Source organism: Chroicocephalus ridibundus, chromosome 12, assembly GCF_963924245.1.
Source record: "Chroicocephalus ridibundus chromosome 12, bChrRid1.1, whole genome shotgun sequence".
Classification (NCBI taxonomy): Eukaryota; Metazoa; Chordata; class Aves; order Charadriiformes; family Laridae; genus Chroicocephalus; species Chroicocephalus ridibundus.
The window spans coordinates 4930488-4952978 of record NC_086295.1 but is presented as its reverse complement, the minus strand read 5'-3'; the positions used below and the strand labels follow the sequence as shown (position 1 = coordinate 4952978).

Sequence of the window (22491 nt, the reverse complement as noted above, 5' to 3'; positions counted from 1 at the left end):
TTATTTCCACGCCACGCTGCATGCGCAAAAAAGGCCAAAGGCCGAACCTAACGCCCCCTCTGGGTCCCTGCTGTTTGCTCACGTCCTCGCCAGCTGTGCGAAGGGGAAATAAAAACAGTGGCTGCACCGGCCTCCCCGGGAGCGGCGCTGGCCGCAAATAATTTTACAGTAGGAGCAGCACTGGCCCTGGGGGTGCTCCCCTGGGGGGGGGCTGGGGGGGTGCACTGCAGATGCCTGGGGAGGCCGGTCCCGGCTCCCAGCAGCGGAGGGAGCTAAATTAAGGCTGGATGCAACACATGGGCGTAGCTGGGGCCGAGGGGGAGGCTGGCGGGGAGGGGAACGCGCGCAGCCTGACGCCGTGCGCAGATTGATGGTGCCAAGTCCCTTCAGATATCTTTGGTGTTTGTTTGTGCGAAGCTCTAAATAAAGCCGACAGCCCCAGCGGCTGCCTGGGGAGGGAGGAGGGAGCCGGCAGCCGGTCCCTTGGCATGGCACAGGCACCCGATAGTGCCCCGGGGCCCCGTCCCGGCGTGGGAGAGCAGTTGTGTGTGATCTGCGGGGTGCATGGGTGCTGCTGGGTGCTACCCAGGTGTGCTGGGAGCCCCCCCTCTGCAGAGGGTCCGCTCCGTCCCTGGGTCTGCAGAGGGGAAAACAGGGTGGGTTTGGGACCTGCTGGAGGTCCTGCTGGGAGCTGCCAGCATCACGTCTGGCTGCGGGTGACCGTGCCCATGCAAGGCACAGGGGAACAAGCTGGTCCCTGTCCTGGCCTTGCTGAAGTGCCCACGGGTGGTGGGAGAAGCTGCAGCAGGCACAGATAGTGGAGAATGTCCTTGTGCATCCTCTGGGAAGGACTTTGTGTCAGGGAGAAGCAGGGCAGTGCAGGGACATGCAACCTATGGATCCTCGCGTCCAGACACCCTCCTCCTCCTCTTCTGTGTCCTCCTTCGTCCCCATCTTCCATCTCAGCTGCTTCATCCTCAAGCTGTTGCCTCTCCCCACTGTGGGCTCCTGTCCTCTCCCCCTCGGATGGGCTCCCACTAAGCCCATTCCCCTGCTGAGGGATGTCACGGGGTTGTCCCCATGCTCCCAGAGGGCAACTCAAGGGCCCCCCCCGGCAGGAAAGGGGTGCAGGTCTCTCCTCCCCTTCCCCATCCACCCTCCATGTGTCTGTGCTGCACCAGAGTCCCCCTCCTTGCTCTGTCTGACCCCCATGGGCTGAGCTCTCCTGTCCCCAACGCACTTCCAAAATGCCACTTGTGCCTCTGCCATGGGCTCTCCTGGCTCAACTGCTGGCCCTGTGCGGCCCCTTGGGTGGCACAAAATGCCCTGTGTGTTCAGGAGCCCCTAAGCTGCGTCCACCCTTGTGCTTTCCCCCCGCCCCGGTTCCAGTGCAGGGATGCTGGTCTTTGTGCCATGGCTGTGCCAAAGCGGTGGCCATGCTGGCCCTGGCGCAGGAAGCCCGTGGCAAGCAGGGGGACCCCAGCCACCTTCCTTGCAGCTCTGGATGAGCACTGGGGCCACTGAATCATCCTTCCTCTGCCCCGGCCCTGCATCCTGCTTGCTCTGGGCGCATCCTGCTTGCCCCGGGGGAGCCGGGCATCCCTTCAGACCCGGGGGGTCCCGGGACGGGTTTGGGGGGTGTCCCCCAGCCCACCTTAAGGCAGCAGCACACCGGGCACGCCGAGGTGACATTACAAAAGCAAGTTCGCTCCGGGCCGGGCGGTGCTGGCTTCGCCCCCGCCGCCGGGGAAGGGGGAGGGAAGGGGAGGGGGGGGGTCTCCGAGCCGGGTCCGGCCCCATCCCGCCCTGGTGCCACGGCAACGGAGGCGGCGCGGCGGCGACGGAGGGGGTGGGGGGGGCAGGCGCGGCTCCGCTCGCCACCGGGGCATGCGCCCGCCCGGGGCCCCGCCAGCGGAGCCCGAGCCCGGGGCCCGGCCAGGTCGGTGCCCGAGGGCGGCGGCGGGGCCGTGCGTGTGCCCGGGCTCCCCGCCCGCAGCCCCGGCGTGGGGGGGGGGAGGGGGGAAGCGGGGGGAGGCGGGAGCCCAGCCCTCCTTCCTCATTTTGGGGCTGAGAAGAGCGATTTCCTTCTCCCTGTGCGATTGAAAGCCGGCAGCCGCGCTCTGAAGCCGCTCTAATCTCTGCTCCCCAGAACCCGCCGAGGATGGAGCCGCTGCCCCGCGGCCCCGGCCGTGTCTCCTGGCCGCTGACCTGCCTGGTGCTGCTGTCCCTGCCCGGCTGGCCAGGTAAGCCATGGCTCCCACCCGCCGCGGGCTCTCCCGCTCCTGCCACCCTCCTCTTCTGTTGTGGTTTGGCTTCTTTTTCTTCCCCCTTCGCTCCTTTCCTTTCCGTCCTCCTCTCTCCTCCCTGCTGCCCCTCCGCCGCGCACCTCCCGAGTGCGACATGATGCTGTCTCTCTGCGCACGTTTGGTTTGACCTTTCCGTGAGATGACCTAGAGCGCGGCGATGGCAGAGGGCATTCCGCGGGGCCCGCGCTCGGCTGCTCCTCCGGCAGCAAACTTCAAGGCAGACATTCCCCTTTCCAGCAAGATGAGGGAATTAGGCAGGGACGTGAAGAGGCATGTTGTTTCCACCCATTTGCTAGCACCCCCTGCCAGCTATGTGAGAGGCAAATCTCTGCAAGCAGCCCAAATTCCCATTCGGAAGCCACCCGGAGACGGGGAGGATGGCGGAGTGGGCACTGGGAGGCTCTGGCGAGGGCTGCTTGCCTCCTCTGCTGGGAACTTGTTTTTCTTGCTACCTCCCTGCCTTAGCCCTGACGGTATGCAGTTCTTGCTGCTCAACCCAACTGTTGAGCACCGAAGTGGTGGGATTGCACCATCCTCCCAGGCACCTTGCACCACCCAGCCCTACTGCGAGCACTGGCCATGGGTCACCTCAGCCCCCCGGCTGCCCCAGCCCTCCCTGGGGCTTGTGGCTCCTCCCGTCCCATATAAAAGCTCGGGGATGTGGCATGAGGAGGGATGATGGTGGTGCGCGCCGCTCCCTGGCTGTTTCCCTTCCCTCGCTAGCAGTGGGAAGTTTCTCGCCCCACCAGGAACGAAGCCCTGTGGTGGCTGCTGCTTTCAAGGATGTTTCGTTTCTAGGATGGTTTGTTTCGGTGCTCTTCATCTCGGGTGATATTGCGAAGGAATTGCCGTCCTTCCTACCCGGCGCTGCCTGTGCCTCCGGGGTGGGACGGGGCTTTTTGTGCAAAGCTCTTGGGGCAACAGTGATGCCTGTTCAGGAGCATCTTGCTGCTGAGTTTTTTGCCTGGTCTGACCAAATTTTACACCTTCCTGCCAGATCCTGCTTCAAATAGCCCAGCCCAGGCTCCCACACAGGTGAAACACCGTCCCGCATGGGGGGAAAGCCGTGCTCTTCCAGGCCCGTTGGAAGTATTTACCATTGGAGCTTTACTTGGGCGGAGAGTTGAGCACAAACTTGAGCAGAAAGCAAATGCTTTCAGCACAACACTCCTTGCTTTGAGTCGCCTGATCACAACTGAGAAGTGTTGGCCCCAAGCTGAAAACTCCCAGTTGCTGAAAGCCAAGAAGGCTTTGACGGCGAGCGCAGCTTCTCAGTGAACCGTTGCGATTTCCTGCTACGAAAGAATGGCTTGAGAAAAGCTCTTGAGTTCAATTAAACATGGCCTTGGAGGGGGAAGAAAAAAAAAAAACAAAATCATTTTTCCAAACCAGCCTTAGGAAAAAAACCATCCTGGGCTGCGAGGTGGTTTGCATCCCTGGTTTCAGGTGCGAGCATGCAGATGTTTGTTTATTTTCTTTCTCCATGTGGTGGAGACCCTGTGGCGGACCCTCCTGGGCCATGGCTCAAACTGAGCTTGAACTCCTGGCCCAGGCTCCCACTGCCGGAGGGTGACTGCTCCGACAGCGCTTCTGCAGAAGCAAAGGGGGAAAAGGGAAGGTCCTGCAGGAGACCTTCCTGTAGGGCAAAGAGGAGACGAGATGCTGGGAAGCTGAACTGCAAAGCCCCGTTGCAAAATGTGCGCCGTGCAGAACCCTGCTGTGCAGGCGTTTCTCAACGGAGGGTTTCAGCCGCGCTTCCCGGAGCCTCCGCTAAAGAGGAAATCTGTTTGGTCGTGGGGCTCTGGCTTTCAAGCTGAATTTCTGCTAATGCTGTAGGAGGGAAGCTTGCAAATGGTGGCTGCGTGTGATCCGAGGCTTCCTCTGATGTCATGTATGTAAAATATAGCCTTTACTATAGCCGTCCCCGAGCCGCTCTGGGATCTGCATAGCTCTCGACAGCTACCCCTGGGTCTCTCTTCTTGTCTTCCCCCCGAACTGCAGATTCCAGGCCCTTTTTATAGGCAGCACCTGTTAGTTTCCCCCAGGGGCAGCTCTGCTGCAGGTGAAATTCCAGCAGGATTATTTTGGGGTTTCTTTTGCCCGTCGGTCCCTTCCTTCAGCGAGTGACCGTGAGGCTCCGGATGCCGGTGACCAGCTGCACGTTGCTTCTGGAGCACGCGGCCCTTCCCTCGCCATCCCGGAGCTCCTTAACCGGCTTCTTTGGAGGGGGGGGGAAAAAAAAATCTATTTTTATCAGGAAGCATCCAAGCAGCCTCTCCTGAATTAAACCCCAGCCTCTTGCAATCTGTTCAGTATCAAATACTTCAAAAGGTGGAATACGGAGAGAGAGAGAAAAAAAAAAAAAGTGTCACCAAGATGGAAAACTTGCACCGCAGCGGGAGAGCTGGGGATTATTTTGCTCTCAACTTAAATTGAATAACAGGATCAAATTGAATAGCAGGAGGGAGGCTCCGCCAGACCAGGCGCAGCCCGATGCCGGTGCTCCTGCCTCTCCTCTGGGCTGGGAGCGCTCTGGGTCTGCGTTGCGAGGATGCTCCCACCTACGTGGGAACGTCAGGTGACGATTTTCAGCACTTTGTTAATTCTGGAGGGTAGGATAGAGCAGATTACAGGGTCAGAGCACCTCAGCTCCCCTTGATCTTGGCGGCGAAAGGATTGCGCTGACTCTAGGTGGTTTGAAATCAAAGTCTTAAGAAAATAGTGTCATCGTTCGCTGCGAATGCGCAGGTGGGCAGCGGGTCTGCGCTGAACTGATGCTCGCCGTGAGAAATGCTGGTGTGCCCCGTGTGTTTGCAGCGCAAAGGTACCCCGCAGCCTGCTCCTGGTGCACAAGCATGTCATGAGGGTCAGGGCTCGCATGTGCTGCTGGCAAATACCCGCTGGGAGGGGGCTCAGCCGGGTTCCTGGCCCCATCGCTCCTCAGGGAGAGCAGCCAGAAAGGGGAAGGAGGAGAGACATCTCCTGGGTGCAAGGAGAAGCTGCCTTCGGGGGGAAGGGAGGAGAGAAGCTTCAGTGGAAACTTTGCATTTTCTAACTTGCATATTCTGGGGTTTTCTATCAACTTCCCCTTTGTGTTTTCCCATTGTGGCCAGGGCCGGGGCGGGGTGTGTGTGGGAGCACCTCTCTGCAGGCTGCTGCTGGAGTTTGGAGGTGTTTCGGAGCACGCGAAGAGTCGGGTTGGTCCTGGCGTAGGGCTGTTTGGTGCAGGGCAGGCAGGTGGAGAAGCTGGGTGGTCTGTCCAGGACTCGTGCTCCTCGGCTGGGAGGTGCGAGAGTGTCTCGTTAAGGCGGCGTGGTGTTAACGTGACATAGCGTGGCTGAAGCTCGCGTGCAATAGGTGTCCTGCAAACCCTCAATGGCGTGATCTGAAAAAGCACCGGCCGAGCAGAGCTGTGCGTGAAAGTCTCTTAAGTAGCGCGGTGGCTCACAGCAGAACACATGGAAAAATACCCAAAAGCCACATTTTAGCCCTGAGAGGCTCCTTAGACCCACGCGGTGTTTGCTGCTGTGACCAAGAGACTGAGAGCTGCCGGGGAAGCCTCCTGGCACGTGGCACCGGAGGCAGCACGAAGCCCTTTGTTCCCTGGCCGCTCTCGGGACCGCTTTGGGAGTAGCGGCACCATCAGAAAAGCCCCGTGCGGTGGTGGCCCCGCAGCAGCAGCACCCCTGGCAGCCTGTCGCTGGACAATAGCGTGTGCCCTGCCTGCAAATCCCTCATCACAGGGAGCAGGGCAAGGTGCTCGCACGCCGCTGCCCATCGGGGAGCTGATGTGGGCTCGGCGGTGTGAGATGCACGCGGAGCATCGCCGGCCCGGCTGCAAACCCGGGCTCTCGGAGAGGCGAGCCCTGCTGCCTGCCGAGACAAATCCCCGTGACCCCAGGAAGGCAGGGACGTTGTGCCGAGGCGGCTGTACCCAGCCGTGCTCAGTTTAACTGCCCCGCCGCTTTTGTGGCTGCTGCTCTGAGATCCCGTGGCTGCGACCAAGAAATGAGCTTCAGGGCTGAGCAATGCCCGTGCTGCTCACCCCGACCACACTCCGGCGTTGGGGTCAGCTCCAGGACCCCAAAGCAGGCGTTTCCCCCGTCTCTCTCCCCTCTGGAACTGCGCGTGCCTTGCGGGGAGAATGGACAGATGGAGAGAGGGAGGATGAAGAGGAAGCACTGGGCTTGTCGGTGCGGGGTGGCGCTGGCCCCTCTGAGCAGGGCAGCCCTCCCTGGCGCGGGGTACCCTCGAGGGAACATGGGCTGGGGGGGTCACACCACCCTGCAGTCTCTTAGGCAGGATTGCAGAGGGGAGCAGTGAGCGACATGTTCATCATGGGGTGCAGAGCCCCTGTGGCTGGGAGGGGACCTGGTGCCTGTCCCCCCCCCACTTCCCAAGGCTCTTGCTGTGTTGCAATGCCACCCGCTAATGAGCGGAGAGGCAACGCAGCTTCATTGGCCCAACTTGGTGGAGCGAGCAATTAGCAACGCGGCAACCTTGGGCATTCAAAGGGGCCTGGGGGTCTGTGCGGACAGTGGCTGGGGGTGCCGGGTCCCTGTGCCCAGAGCAGCCGGGTCCCCTGCCTGTGTCACATCCCTGTGTGGGTGCTTGGCGAGAGGCGGATGATGCTTCTGTGCTTCTAAACTTCCTCTACACATTTCTCAACCACCTCTTGCGAAAGGTCCGGGGGCCGCAGGCGATGGAGAAGCTCAGGAGATGCTGCAGCAGCGGAGCCGGCGCTGCGTGCCCTGCGTCACCACCGGGCTCTGCACATGGGGCGCATCAGCCCCCACCGAGGGCAGGGGCTCTGCTCCGGGGCTCTGCTCCCCCGGATTTGGTTTCACCTGAGAAACACGGGCTCACCCTGCAGAAGCCCAAACCGCTGCTGCTCAGCTGCAAGACCGAGGCTGGGCCTGGATGATACACTCGGACGTGACACAAACCAGGTTTCCGTCCTTCCACGCTTGTCTTCTGGGACAAACTCATCTCGATGTCGAGCGCTGCTACTGCGTTAGCCTTGATGTGACATCGAAGGGAAACGCAGCCCTTCGAAGGGCTGAAGCTTTCGGCTGCGAGCATCAGCCTGTGCTGGGGATGCAGCGGACTAATGCCCTGGGCAAAAAGCCTTTAACTTGAGGAATCTGGAGAAACTACTCCTGGTAACTCTGGCCATCAAGATCATGTAATTGCGCAGACAGTGAGAACATCTGTGGATATACCAAATACCGCTGGAAGTCAGAAGGGATTAACAGCTGCCAAAAATCCTCTCTAGGCTCGGTGGGAGCCAGCCGTGGCCGGGAGAGTTCGGAGCAGCTTGTCCTACAGTGGGTCCTCCTGGGAGCATCCAGCCAAGGATTTTGTCCCATCCTGGGGACAGCTACATGGCGGGAGGCTGTGGAGGGACCAAGGGCAGCTTTCACAGGAGTTGCTGCCCTGGGTTTTTCTGGTGTGAGAGATGTGGGTGCAGCTGCAGCCCTCCGGCCAGCTGTGCCAATGCAGCTCCCACCCTCTGGGGACGTTGGTCCGTGCGCTCCCCGCACCGCTCAGCTGCGGCAGGAGTTACCTGCTCGAACATGACGGTCCCTGCATGACCGTGACACCATTTCTCCGTGCAGCTTGCCAGCTCTGAGATTGCAGCGGTCAGCAGTGCCTGGCCCCTGTTACCAGCAGGCAGGTTTAGGTGGTTCTCCCACCTTCTCTGTTCCTTCAAGCGGTGACCTGGATTGAAATCTCATTCAATTCGGTCTCAGTGACTATATTGGCATGGCAAGTGTTGCCAAAACTAACCCTTCGAGGAGCCGTGTAGGCTGTGGGGTGGTTGTCTCCGCTGTTCCAGCTGTTTTTAGGGAGCAGTGGCATTGCTGGGTTCCACGGCGCTGAGCCGGATGGCTCCCAGAGCATCCCTCCTGCATGGCAGCAAGCTCGGACCCCCATCCCTGCCGGCGCTGGCTGCAGGTCCTCCCGAGGTGGATTTTTGGTATTGCCTGCAGAGAGCGGAGCCCCTGCGGTTTTCCTGGAGAGACCTGGGGAGTTTCTCCCTGCCTGGCCGTGCGCAGGGGAAGGTGTGCTGGCACCCATGGGTGTGTAGTTGAGGGGGGCACTTGGGATGGTGGCTTTCCGTTGGTGCCAGGAGGTGCAACGCAGTCGGCTGGATCAGGGAGCCTTGTGACCGAGATGCTTCGAAGGGGACTGCTCTCCTCTGCCGGTGACAAGCAGGAATGGCGGCTGCCTGACTGGCACCGGCTTCGGCTAATGGCTGTGCTCCGCTGGAGCGAAGCAGGGCTTGGATTCAATGCAGAAATGGGACAGATTCAGCGCAGAAAACGTGGTAGCACATCTGCAAGGGGAGCTGGCTTTTCGGAGCGTGTCGTGCCCTTGTTTCCTTCCGACTGACGAAGCCGAGCAGCCCTGGGAGGCGGCGCGGTGTGCTGGCAGGCGTGGGCAGCTGGGATTTGCTCGAGGTTTTAGCTGTACAGAGCACGATATGTGGCCATCTAGCACAGCTCCGGCCGGCTCCGCTGCCGAGACCTGCGGGCAGAGGTCTGTGCCCGCTGCCGTAACCGCAGCCTCTCCCTCGGGCTCCCTGGGGCTGGCCCAGCTCCGTCGCCCGTGGTCCAGGCTAACCAGAGGTGTGTGTGCAGCCTGTCCCACGGCCAGGGGGGACAGTGGGGAGCATGGATGGGGGTGCAGTGCCAGATGAGACTCCGTCTGTTTTTTCCCCAGGTGTAGGTGCCCAGGTGAGTCGGGGCTTCAAGCTGCAGCAGCCCCAGGACAAGGTGTCGGTGGCAGCGGGGGAGACGCTCACCCTGACCTGCACCACATCTGGAGACGCTCCCCCTGGCCCCGTGAAGTGGCTGAAGGGCTGGGGCAGTGGGAACCAGACCATCTATGACCAGACGAACCACCTCACCTATGGGATGAGGGCAGTGAATGGGTCCAACACGGACTTCACCATCCGCATCAGGGATGTTCAACCCGAGGATGCCGCCACCTATTACTGCGTGAAGTTCCGCAAATCACTGGGCGGTGATGAGGTGTATCAGCATGGAAAAGGCACGGAGGTGTCCGTACGTGGTGAGTGGGGCTCCCAGAGCAGCTCCCGGTGGGAACCAGCCCAGCCCAGCCCGGTGGGTTCTGCTCGGGGCGAGTGGGGATGGGGACGGGTCTCGGGGTCCCAGGAGTGGGTCCTGTGGGCCATTCCTGGGCGCATCCTTGCCCCCGTGGGAGACCCCTCTCCCTGCAGCCCCAGGAGGGGGTGGCAGAGCCCTGGTGACAGCCCCACGCTTCTTTCCACAGCCAAACCCACCGCCCCAGTTGTGTCCGGGCCCGAAGACAGAGCAGGGCCGGGGCAATTGGTGGCTTTCACCTGCACGGCCGGAGGGTTCTTCCCTGAAGACATCGGTGTGAAATGGCTCAAGGATGGGGTCCGCATCTCAGCTCAGCAGCCAACGATCACCCCTGGGCAGATGAAATCCTCCTACAACATGGTCAGCACCGTGACGATGCCACTGGGGGTGAACGACGTCCGCTCACAGGTCGTCTGCGAGGTGCGGCACCCCACGCTGACGGCCCCGCTGAGGGAGACGTACCAGCTCAGGCAAGCCCTGCGAGGTGAGGGCTGGGGGGGGACCGGCGCTGGGGGTGTCCAGCTCCTGTGGGGCTGGGGGTCCCAGGGCAGGGACAGGGCACCCCGCCGGCAGTGGAGACGGGGGACGCTGGGCACCAGGCGCTGCCTCTCTTCCCAGTTTCCCCCAGCATCCAGGTGGACGCTGACCCGCCGAGCCCTGTTGGGGTGAACAAGACCGTGAAATTCACCTGCCACGTGAAGGGGTTTTACCCCAGGGACGTGGCCGTCACCTGGCTGGAGAACGGGACGGAGATGAACATGGAGAACGTCTCCCAGCCAGTGGAGACGCCCCAGGGCTTGTTCAAGCTGAGTAGCCTGGTGGAGGTCAAAGCGATGGAGGAGAAGAACGGGTCCGTGTTCACCTGCCGTGTGGTGCACGATGCCCAGGAGCCCGTCGACAGGACGGCCACCCTGTGGATCACTGCCACGTCCAAGTCGGAAACGACAGACTCATCCCAGACAGTTAATGGTGCGTGAGGGCCGCTGGGATTTGTTCTCTGCCAGGGGACTGTAAGATATCACCCCCCTTGAGAAAGTCCCACCAGAATCTGGTTCAAGGACACAAAATCCCCTTATTGGGGGGTTGGGGAGGTCATGCTGGCAGGTCCTCCGTGCTCAAGGCATCACCAGGCCAACCCCAGCTGTAAGGCTGCAGGGTCTCTGTCGGTACCATCATTTTCAGGCCCATGATGACCTTTTGCATTCGTGTTTCAGGTGGTTTTCTGATGATCTACATCGTGGTGGGAGTGGTCTGCGCTGTGCTGGCACTACTGGTGGCTGCAATTCTTTACCTTATCCGGGTGAAGCAGAGCAAGGGTAAGGAAACCAAGCGCACGGCAGGGAAGCATCTGCTCCTGACCCTCTTCTCCCTCTCTTGAGCATCAGGGCTTGGGTTCTGAACGCATGGCTGTGTGCCTGCAGCTCGTGTCCAAAGGGGAGGACGGAGCAGAGCTCTCCAGGTTGTTTGCGGGCCGCAGGGGAAGCTCTGCCCGGTTGCGCTGCGTGCCAGTGCCTGCCAGGAGCAGTCTCAAATGTGCTTGTTGTACCTTGTACCTAAAAATGTCTGACACCCCCTCGCACCTCCTGCCCTCTGCCCGGCAACAGTCCTGCAGTAAATGGAGTGAAACTCCAGAAAACTGCAGGCACTTGCCTCTGGGAAAAGATGTATATCTGCTCTTACAGCACTCTCTGCATGTGGGCTCATGTGCCTGGGGAAGGAGGGGGGGTTATGTTGTTTCCTGAACTGTTTCTTTCCTGAATTATTTCTCTTCCGACAGGTAAAAGCTCGCCATCTGCTAGGTAAGCGCGCATCTCCTCTAGTCACTGAGTCGTCCACGGGCATTCTGAGCTGGATACCTCCAGCCCACAAACTGGGTCCCTTGGGATCTGGATGGAGCTGGATCCCCAAAAGCTCGTTGCGAAAGGGAAGGCGCAGGCGCTGCTGATCTCCCTGCTTGTGGTTCTGGCCCCGCGGTGATCTCGCACCCAAACATTTGGCTTTTGGTGAGGCGGAAAAAGCGGGTGGGAGCTGGGTCTCCAGCCTGCAGAGATGCAGCTGGACCAGCACGTGAGCAAATGGTCACCAGTGAGGACTCATCCTGCTGGGTGCTGCTGCGAGGACCTTGTTTTGCCTCTGAACGCCCCCCCGCCCCGCCCCTGCCGCTCCATCACTATGGAAGATGCAACAGGGCAATGGGTAGATCTGACTTGTTTTGTTCCCCCTTTCAGGTTACATGAGCCGGAGAAGAGCAGCGAGGCCACCACCCAGGTGTGTCGCTCACCCCCAGGATCCGGGGAGGGGGAGCAGCCGGGAGGCACGGGAGGCAGGAGCGGGGGGTGGTGGTTCCTGCAGGAAACATCTTGGTTTCTCCAGTGGAGAGTGGTGGTTCCTGCATGAAATATCTCTGTGTCTCCGGTGGAGGGTGGTGGTTCCCCTGTGAAACGTCTCAGTGTCTCCACGCTGTGGCTGGAGAGAGAGGAGAAGCTGTTCGCGGGGATGGGATAGCCACTTCCCAGCATCTCTTCTGCCTTCACCCTCTCTCCTCCTCCTCCTCTTCCTCCTCCTCCCTGGGAAGTCTAGGTTTGTGCTGCCTGGAGAACCAGCTGTGCGATAGCCAGCCAGGCTATTTGTGGAGTTATTTTGCATTTGGTGACGCAGTTACGAGCAAAGTCGTGATCAGCAGCAATCTGTCCATCCCTCTGCCAGCTCCCGCGTGGGCATCGCTGGGCAGGCTGGCCCCTGCCCGTCCCTACCAGGACGGGGTGACGGGGCGGCTCTTGAATCACGGTGGTGGCTCTGAAGCCTGTCAGTGGCAGCGGTGGCTGGTGATTTGAAGATGCAGCGTGGGGTAAAGCATTGCTGCAGGATTGTCCCAGCCAGCTGCTGGCGTCGTTTACAAGCAGAGACCGAGCTGGCCCAGTCAAGCTGCAGCGGGATTGATGTGTGGGGCTTCGGGTTTAGGGCATGGGGTGGGCGCGGGGCCGGGGGGGATCTCCTCGCTCGTCCTCCCAGGTGAGGAACTCTTGCTGTCTCGTGCAGGAATCTGACCCCAACAACCTGACCTACGCGGACCTCAACTTCGACAGAGAGAAGAAGACCATCCGCCGGATGGTGGAGATGAGCCAGCAGTCGGAGTACGCCTGCATCCAGCCCAGCCGAGCGCCCAATGGCGATGACAACCTCACCTACGCCGACCTGGACATGGTGCACCTCAGCAAGGCGCCCAAGCGGCCGGCCCCGCACCCTGAGGAGACCGGCTCCGAGTACGCCAGCGTCCAGATCCCGAGGAAGTGAGCAGGGCTGCAGCGGCTGCCGGGACCCCCTGCCCCATGGGGAGCTGCTCTGCTCCTCCCCGGGAGGATTTTCTTGGAAACACTGGGCGTGATGTGAAGACGTGCTGCGGTACTCGCATTTTGGTGTGGAAATGCAGCCCGCAATACTGGTGGGGGTTTGCTCCCATCCTCAGAGACCTGATTTTTGGGGGCAGCTTGGTCCTGGGGCTGCCGGCTCCATCCCTTTTGGGGCTCCATCCCTGCCCCACAGCCACGGGGGGGGCCGCTCGGCCTCAGTGTGCCGGGTTTGCCTGCAAGGGGGTTGAGCCAGCGGAGCAGCGGCTCCTCGGGAAGCTCCAGCTGGGCTGAGGCCATGGGGACAGTGTCTCCACACCCGCGGGGATGCCACTGCCTGGACAGGTTTGTATGGCTCCCCACAGCCCCCCTGACCCCGCAGGGACCGGCCGGGACCCCCGCGCTGCCTTCTGGGGCTCTCTGCCGTCGACGCCTGGAAAACAAACTCTGGCTTTAAAGGAAGGACCTGAGCGTCCGCCTCTCTCTTCCCAAGTGTCCCTTCTGCGGGACCTCGGTTCTCGCACCAAGGCCGATGAGGCTGGGAAGGCCGGCGAGCTGAGCCCCCCTGCTGTGGGCTTCCCCCCGTCCTGCCGCCCAGGGAGGCTCCGGGTACGTCTCCCCGACATGGAGCATCCTCCTCCTCATCTTCCTCTGCACAGCCTTGCCCCGCACCGGGACCCACCAGCGCTGCCCCAGGCTTGTACAAAGCGTGCAGCTCCGTATCGGCCGGGCTGCGGGTGCCCCCACCAGCCCGGTTTTCCCCCCCTCCCCGGGAGCTCCCCGCAGGTACCGTGTAACATGTTTTGACTGTTTGACATGTAACTGTTAATTTCTAGAGCTAAAACCCAATGTTTTGTGTTGTACGTGGGTGTACTGCTGTGTACTTAACACTAGAATAAGATGTGCAAAATTAAGACCGAGTTCTCAGTGAAGACCCCAAAACCCCATGGACTCTAACAGGGACTTACATCCCCCCCCCCCCCCCCCCAGCTCTGCTGTGGGGGCCAGGCAGGCTTCTCCCAGCCCACCCGTGGGGACAAGTGTCTTCCGTGTGCCCCGTCCTTGGACCCTGCGTTGGCTCCTGCAGCACCCAGGTGGCCTTGCAGCAGTGGGCACGCATGGGGCTGGCCCCACGGCTGCTGGTGGGGGGCTGTGGTGGCGGGGGCTGGGGGGGGGGGCCTGGTGATGCTTTGAGAACGATGTGACTGCTTGTACAGACTATTCTTTTTTTTTTTTTTTTCTTTCTTTCTTTCTTTTCGCTTGCAAGATATTTTTATAATAAAAGTGAAAAGTCCTGTGCTGCTCTCGCACGTCAGCCTGTCCCTGCGCGCAGGGGGGTGCATGGTGGGCTGGGGGTCCTGCACATCCCTGGGGTGTGCTGCAGCAGGAGGGAAGAGGAGGAGGAAGACAGGGGCAGGTTGAGGCTGGGATGGGGGCTGTGGTGCTGGTCCCCCTGGGCAGGGGAGTAGCCCACTAGAGGGTGAGGGTGGCCCAGGGTCTGGCCAGCTCTCCCCACACAGCCCTGCTGCAGCCTTAGGTGCTCCCATTCCCTGGGAGGCGAGTTGGAGCTGGGGTGCCCAAAGTGGGGTGCAAGCAGGCTGGGTGCTGGCTGCAGCCCCTGCAGTGGGTGAGCTGAGCGTGCCAGTGCTCTGCAGTGACCTCCCCTCTCTCCCACCCTGGAGCTGGGGGCTTGGCTGTGGGCGACACAAGCTGTGTCGTGCCGGGGTTGGAAACTGTGGCCTGAGGCTTCCCCTCGTGACGAGCCACATGGAAGGTGAGGCAAGGAAGGAGAAGCTTGAAAGGGAATTTGCTGGCCAGGCTGGGCTCTCTCAGCACTACCTTGCTGCTGGCAGGGTCACGCTGTCCTCAAAGCAACTTGGCCACTGCCCTTCGGCAGGGCTGTCCCTTCCCAGCCGGGGCAGCTGCTGGGATTCCCAAGGGAGCCTTCCCTGGGTGCTGAGGGGGTGAGCAGATGGCCCTGCACTGCGGGAGGTCCCCAGCCAGGACGCCACACGTACCCGGGCTGGGCTGAGCATCCCTGCCCTTGCTCGGCTGGGGGGTCCCTGCCTCCCCCGGGGCATGGCTCCAGGGGCAGCAGCAATGGGGTGTGTAGGTGCCCCACATCCCCTTCGACACCCATGGCGTGGGGAGGGTACCACCGCCCCTGCCTGCAGGTCTTGCAGCTGGCACCCCAACCCTGGGCACCCATAGCCCCCCCGGCTTGGGGCGCGTGATCCCCTCATGACGAGGGCTGGGTCTGCCCCACGGAGGACACTCAGCACCCGGCACGGCTTCGGCTTCGTTGGCATCTGCCTTTTATTGGCTGCGGGGGGAGCAGGGGCTGGGGCGCAGGTCTGACCCTGCCTTTGGGGGTGGTTCTTTGAGGGGGGGAAGCCTGGGGGGGACCAGGCAGGTGCTGGGACGGGTGGGACAGGGCGAGCGGCTCGGGGAGGGGAGTCGGGGTGGTGCTCGGCCATCTGCCTGCCCCGGGGATGGTGCCACAGTGCCAGCCCTGCCCAGCCACCTCTCCCACGGCCGTGCTGGCTACCGGGGCCATCCACCAGCCCGGAGGGGCTCATCCTGCCCTGGCTCATCCTTCCTGGTGCTCGGAGGCCATCGTCCCGTTCATCATCTGTGATCGTTTCCAAACCCTGCTGTGCTTCTGCAGCCAGGGGAGGGTGCAGGATACATGTTTCCCCCCCACCACCCTCGATTTGCCCCCAGGAGCCCTGGGGCTGGACCCGCAGCCACACTGCCGGCAGCCGGAGGGGTGGCACTGTCCTCTCAATGCACGGGGTCCCTAAGGGATGGGCGGGTGAACCAGAGAGGGACAACTGGCGATGGGGACCCTGGGGGGATGAGGCAGGGATGATGCCGGGATGGGCAGGGGATGGGGCTGGGGGGGGATGGCGCAGTCCGGGCTGGCAGCGTGGAGGCCGTGGTGCCGCCCGTCCCACGCCTGGCTCTATAGGTCCGAGACCTCCCCTGAGTAGGCGCTGGGGTCCTCATCCGACCGCGTGGTCACCTTGAACTGCCGCCGCAGGAAGCCCCCGTAGCGCTTTTGATTGTCCCACTTGAGCTTGGGCCGGATCCGGCGCATGAAGCCGCCGTAACGCTTGTGCAGCTCCGCCAGCTCCTGCCCCTTGGCCCCAGCACCCGTGGGCTCCTCGTCCCCATCGCCTGCTGGCCCCGGGTAGTCCTCGGGGGCCGCCCGCTCCCCCGGCTTGCGGCCGAAGCCCCCGAACTTCTTGCTGAGGCCACCCTTGCTGTGGGCGTTCTCGCGCAGCAGGGAGAGCAGCTTCCCCTTGGTCATCTTCTTCATGAAGCCCCCATAGCGCTTGACCGGCGCCGGCGGCAGCTCCCCGGGACCCAGCTCCTCTTCCAGCTCTGCCTCATCCTCCTCTGCCTCGTGAGGGGACGGGTCTGTCCCTTCGGCCAGGGCCACCAGTGGGGCCAGGAGCGCCAGCGCCTTTCTGCATGTCTCCCACTCGGGGCCGGGCGGCGAGGAGCCCTGGCATTCCCACAGGCACATCTGCAAGACAGTGGTCCCGGGGCGCCCACCGGCATCACCCCACTGCTCGGGTTGACCCCCTGCCTTCCTCCCACCCCTCGCCGGGGGTGCCCCCACCTCAAGCCCAGGGGTCCGCACCCGCCATGCTGCCAAGCTCAGCGAAAAGCCAAACTTGGATGTTCCCAGCACCCTGGGGTGCCCACGACCACCAACCCCAGCAGCACCCAGCTCTGCCCCCCCACGCACTGTCACCCGCGACACCCTCACTGCTGCGACCCCCCCACTCACCAGGGGCTGGACGCTGCTCTCGGTGCCGCGGGTCTGGGCCGCGCAGAGGGAGCACTGGGTCACGCAGTCAGCGGATGCCGCCACGGCCAGGGAGAGGCAGAGGGCCAGCGCCAGCGCCCACCGCGCCATCTCACCCCGCAGCCGCTGCCTGGGGAGGGAGAGACGGCACAGAGCCCGTCATCTTCCCCGCGCCGTCCCCAGGGAGCCCGTCACCACCCCGCTGGCACCCTCAGCAAGGGGCACCTGCCACCTCCACCTGCGCGGCTGCTCCTGGGGACATGCACCGGGACCTGTGACCACACGACCCACCTCCAGGTGCTGCTTCTGGGTCCCAGGCAGGGAGACAAAAGGACAGGAGTGACCGGCGGGGACACCGTGGAATGCGATCCCTTACCCTGGCTGCATCCTGGTCCTTGGCACAAGCCCTGAGCCACGGCCAGGCCCCCGAGGTCCCCAGGGCAGGGACTCCTGTCCCATCCCACCCCATCCCATCCCATCCATCGCTCCTTCTGTACCATTAGAAAAAAAAAAAGCCCCTTTTTTTTCTTTAGTGATGAGTTTCTCTGCAATATTGCAATCACCGCGTTTGTGCGGTGCGGGGGGGATGAATCACGAGCTCTCCCCCTTGGCCTTGGGGAAGAAAAGCACTGCAATCGGAGCCACCAGCAGAAAGGGGACAGGGGGATGCCATCACCCAGTACAGTCTCACCCCAAGTTGCTGCACCGGGGCAGCCCCGGCTCCCCTCCCTCCCACCCACCCCTTCTGCTGGGCTGGTGCAGCAGCAGGGAGGGAGAAAAAGCCCAATTTCAGGTGGAAGCCTACCTGCAAGCCGCCATCGCCGTCCTTCAGCCTGCCGGGTGCTGTGCCAGAGCCTCTCGCCTCTGTGGACGAGGCCAGGGAGGGCTGAACATGCCGTGCAATGGCTGGGAGAGGGGCTGTGCCGGCAGCAGTGCCCAGTGCTGCTCCAGAACCCCCCAGGTGAGGCTGGAGGGGCCAGTGCTGGCCCCAGCTGCAGTGCCACGGGACCGCGGTGCCACCGGGACCACACGAGCTGAGCCCCAAGGGGTGCGCTGGCAACAAGCACCCACCCACCTCCTTGGCTGCTTTTATCTGGGGTGGAAAGGCATGACCCAGAGGGATCTGTTACACATGAATGACGCATATTAGAGACTATTGTATTCTCCAGCAGTATCTGCTAATGTACTGTAATTGGTACTGATGAAGAAATGTTAATGCCACAGTATTAATTCATGCTAGATTAAAATTTAATTTGAATTATCGGCACCATCGTGTGTCAAGCTGTCTGCATTCCTCGGCTGCGGCGCGCGCTGGCTCCGTGCAGCCCTAAGAGCATCCCCTCAACTCGTTCAAGGAGAGCAGCGGGCAGCAGGGCAGGCGGGTGCCCAGGATGGGCACAGGCATGGCGGGACCCCAGCCAGCCCTCGCCCCTGAGACACAGCCACGGTCCCTTATTGCCTCGCCGCCACCGAGACAGCACTGATGAGGGGAGGACTCACCAGCCGCGCAGGTAGGTGCCAGCTGCAGCACCGAGAGGAACGAAACTCCCAAGAAAAACCACCGTCTGCTTCCCAACAGCTCTGCTGGGAAACCTTTTTCCCCCACTTTTCCCAGCAGCTTCCCCTCCCTTGTCCCTGCTGTGCTCCTCTGCTGCCGGCAGCCCCGTGCCCCGCTGCGAGCAGAGAATCGGGGACTTCATGGCACTCAGGGGAGCTGCAGCTCCCCGGGGCACAGGGGGACCAAGGACCCTCCATGCCTGAGCATCCCGGGACACCCTGCTGCAAATGTACCTTGTCCAGACAGAGCCACGAATGCCCCCACAGCGCCCTGCCTGCTCCTGCAGCAAGGGGGGGACTGGCAAAATTGGGGCGGGAAAAAGGGAGAAAAACAAAGGGCTTTGGAAAAAAAAAAAGCAAAAAGAAGCACACAAAAGGAGGAAGAAGAAAAAGCAGAGTTAGAGCTTGATCCCGCTTTACCTGGAGGAGTCCCGAGGCTCCGGAGCCGTCTCTCCTGTGTAAATGCCTCGACGGGATCGTGGCAGTGTCTGGCAATGCCAGCGGTGGGTCCCGGCCACCACAGCCACCCGCAGCACATCCTACCTGTGTCAGGCGTCTGCCGGGGTCCCCTCCTCCATTTCCACTCCAGTTTGTGATGCTCAGGCTTTGCTCATGCGTGGAAAAGCCCCGAGCTGCATCCGTGCACCCCGGGGGTCGGTTACAGACTCGATGACCCGAGGAGGGATGGGGAATCGGGACTGTGTGTGCCAGGCAGCACAGAGACCGACCCCCCCGTCATAATTAACCTGTGATTATTTCTAGCGAGGGATGTGAGCAGCTCTCCCAGGCTGAGCAGGTCTCTCCTCCCGCACAGGTCTAACTCGGGCAGGTGAGGACCCTGCAGAGATTTGTGGTGGAGAAGAAGAATCCTCTTCCAGCCGTTCCTCTGCTCACCTTTGAGAGTGACCTGGAAATGCCTTCAGGACAGGGCTTCTCAAAAAAGTCGATGACTTTTGGAACAGAATCGCAGTGAAACCCAGCCCTGTGGCCGCTGCTCCTCCTTGAGCCAAGTCGGGGGGAGACAGAAACCTCCCCCCATCCTGTCCCCCCACTCCCTTTCCCCCTCTGAGCCCTGGGTGTCCCCACTGCAAAGGTGGCAGACGTGGCATCGGTGTCAAAACGAACCCCAGTGAAGCTCTAGAGAGCGGTTCATGGGCTACAAAACCGCTCGAGGGACGAGAGGAGCACCTGCGGCCAGGCGGGAGCCCCTCGAAATAACACAACAAGCCCAACCGTGAGCCGCTTTCGGCACCGTCGTTCGGGGGGTGTTTTTAAAGAGCGTCACTCTTTGGTGAGCAGGAGCGATACCCCAGCTGCGCCCGCGCGATGGGAGCGGGATGGCAGACCCCGGCAGCCCTACCTGCCGCTGCTCCCCGTCCCGCCGAGCACCCGCTTCGCCGATGCAGGACGGGTCGTGGGTGGTGGGCGTCCCTCCCTGGCTGTCAGGCTGAGCCGGTCATCGGTGGTGGTGGCAAGGCCACGTTGGCTGGTGGCCCTGCGGCGGTGCCCAGGGTGCCCACCGGACTCGCCGCCCGCCGGCTCCCAACCCGCTTTTATGGCCACGGAGTCTCCTCCTGCAGCGGGGCCCGGCTGCGCTCGGCGCCGCGGAGCCAATCGGGGCGAGGGAAGCTGTGAATAATCAGCCCCGCAGCATCCTCGCCACCTCCCGAGCAGCTCTCCCGCCGTGCCGGGACCTCCCCGCAGCCCCCCGGCTGCCCCGGGGACCGGGGTGTGCATCCCGCCGCTGCACCGTCACGGGCTGCGTCCCTCGGGGACCCCCGACAGCCTCGGTCCTCGGGGCTGAAACGCGTGCCCCAAACTCAGGAGGTGGCAGGGGACTGGGATGGGGTCCGTCTGCCCCCGCCAGCTGAGTGCCGGAGGAGTTTGGCTGCCGGGGGCGTGAATCCCCCCCGTGTCACCAAATTCAAATCCTGACCAAGAAGGAAAGGGCAGGGGGCGTGAAGCCCCGACTCCCCCAACCCAGGGACTGGGGAGAGGCACCGTCCTCGTGGCAATGCTGGGGAGAGGAGTGAGCCCATCCGAAGCCACCGGGAAGGGCGAGAGGGTCTTCATGCCCCGGGAAAGGCTGGTCCCCCCCGACCCACCCAGCCTGACTGCGGCTGGGCAGCAAAGCCCTGGCAGGGAAACCCCCCCACCTCCGCACCGAAGGGGCTCGGATCCCCCCCACCCACCCTCTTTCCGTCCCCCCTCCTCCTGGGGACAAACCCAAAGAGATGAGCCACAGGGCAAGCGGGGAGGGGACGACAGAGACAACCCCCCCACCGCTGTCCCCACTCAGCCCTGAGTCCTGCTCACACATTTCCAAGCCTGATTTGGGGGTGAAGGAAGGCAGCGCTGGGCAATGCCAGGGCACCCCCCCTGAGCCCACGAACCACCGTCCCCCCTGCACCGTGTCCCAACAGAGATGCGGGGTTGGTGGGGGGGTCCAGGGCACAGACCCCACGAGGCCAGGCCGCCCGTCCTCTCTCCTGCAGCCCCGGAGGGAGTGAGCGCATCCCACATGCTGCCGGCAGCGCAGCCCCGTCCTCTCGCCTTGAAGACGGAGCTATTTTTATCGGAGCTCAAGAGGGATGTTTCCCAGCAACCTGCCTTTCTCCCCAGCTTGAACACCAGCTGCCGGACCTGGTGCCCCCTGCTCAGCCCTCCCGGTGCCACCGAGGGGTGCGGGGGCCATTGACATGGCCAAGACCCTCCATGGGACACCCAGTAGATGCAGCTGGGCAAGCAGGGCAGCCTGCGCCAGCTGCCTATGGTCCCCTGTTCCCAAAGGTGGTGGCCACCTCCACGAGCACCCACGTTTGGGGTGCCAGGCTCTGCTCCCCAGAAAGCATGTGGGACCCCATGGCTTTTGCTTGGAGGTGGATTTTGGCTCACCCGGGCTGTACCGGCACGGAGGGACTGAGGGATGCAGGGCATCCTGCATCTCCCCAGGGATGATGGAGGAGATGTCCCCCGTGGGACCCATTCCGGGAGGCAGCAGCACTGCGGCAAAGGGGTGACAGAGGCTCAGGCCCTGCAGGGGCACGAGCAAAGGGCAGCCACGGACCCCCCGCTCGCTGTGGAGTGTGCTGGGCTGTGCAGGCACAGAACAAAGCCGAGGAGAACAAAACGCAGCTGCAAACCACCACAGACACACTCAACTGGGGGCTGCCGGCATTCCCCCAGAGTGGGTTTAACCCTTGCTGCCGGGACCAGCGGTCCTGTGGGCACCGCAGACACGGTGCAGAGGAGCATTTCTTACACCAAAACCCATTATTTCTACCAAGTAGCCCTCCCAACCCCTCAAAATCCTTCCCTAAAACCCAGCCTCCCCAGTCCAACCTGTTATGTAGGCAAATGGCTCCGTCCAGGAGCCGTGACACGTCTCCGGGTGAGAGCAACAGCATCACCCCAAAGGCCGGTGCCTGCCTGGGGACAAGGAACGTGGAGGGGAGAAGGGTGGCCACAGCTCTCCCCTCAAAAGCAGACCTGCACCTCCCTGGAGCGCAACAGCCCAGGGATCAGCCACCTCCCCATCCAAGGTAATTGCACCGGAGGGAGATGCGCTTCTGGAGACAGAGCAAACCCCACAGGAACAGAGAGAAAAGTCATTTGTAATAAGGTTCCTTCCTCAGGGCAGATTCTCTCTGCTCCGGGAGGGAGGTCGAGTTACTCCTGTCCCCAGAGCATAGTCGTCTGATTTCCTACGTGTGCCGCAGATGTGCTGAGCCGGGCGAGAGGGTCCTCCCCGGGGCTGGTCGCGGTCTGGGCAGGTGTGGCGGGTGACAGGATCCCCCCGGGAAAGGAGCTGGGAGCGAGCCCACCCACCAGCAAGTTTAATTAATATTCATCTGCCGTTTCCTAATGGGAAACTGTCTCTGAGTCACACTGACATTTCCCTGGGACAATGGTAATTAAGCACCTGGGTAAGAGAAATGTGCGGTAATAGAAAAGTTAAGTTTTCTTAACTACGTGAGTGAAAAGCGGGTTTGGCGAGGAGGGGGACGAGCGTGCGTACCAGGCTCCCGCGAAAGCAAGTGGGAGTTAACGGCAGGTAACGTCACCCGCGGCAGTGGCACGGCTCTGCCCCGACACCCCCAGCCCAGACACGGCACCGCTGGCTCCGCAGCCACGAGAGTGCCCGGCTCCCCGTCCTGAGATGGGGGTAAGTTGTCCCCACGGGCAGGATGAGCAATGCCAGCCACCTGGGCTGTCCTCGAGCAGTGGGACCGCGACAGCGCTGCCAGCGGGAGCACCCCACAGGAAGGCAATTGCTCCACTGCGGTTCCTGCAGCACCATCAGCTTTGTTCTATTCAGTGGGACGGGGCTTTTC

General features: G+C 62.3%; 2 protein-coding genes across 2 annotated transcripts; one reads left to right on the top strand and one right to left on the bottom strand.

Moving 5' to 3' along the window:
* Positions 1 to 1818: 1818 nt before the first annotated feature.
* On the top strand, positions 1819 to 14003 carry LOC134522434 (tyrosine-protein phosphatase non-receptor type substrate 1-like). The gene is made up of 9 exons (XM_063350105.1): positions 1819 to 1939; positions 2150 to 2243; positions 9033 to 9383; positions 9606 to 9920; positions 10055 to 10405; positions 10651 to 10752; positions 11214 to 11235; positions 11665 to 11704; positions 12476 to 14003. The coding sequence occupies exons 2-9, from the start codon at positions 2162 to 2164 to the stop codon at positions 12728 to 12730; spliced, it is 1518 nt and encodes a 505-aa protein (XP_063206175.1). The 5' UTR covers positions 1819 to 1939; positions 2150 to 2161; the 3' UTR covers positions 12731 to 14003.
* A 1078-nt stretch (positions 14004 to 15081) lies between these two features.
* On the bottom strand, positions 15082 to 20126 carry PDYN (prodynorphin). Its single transcript, XM_063350459.1, has 3 exons — positions 19518 to 20126; positions 16583 to 16730; positions 15082 to 16315 (listed from the first exon to the last, which is right to left on the bottom strand). The coding sequence occupies exons 1-3, from the start codon at positions 19892 to 19894 to the stop codon at positions 15749 to 15751; spliced, it is 1092 nt and encodes a 363-aa protein (XP_063206529.1). The 5' UTR covers positions 19895 to 20126; the 3' UTR covers positions 15082 to 15748.
* Between the last annotated feature and the right edge of the window lie 2365 nt (positions 20127 to 22491).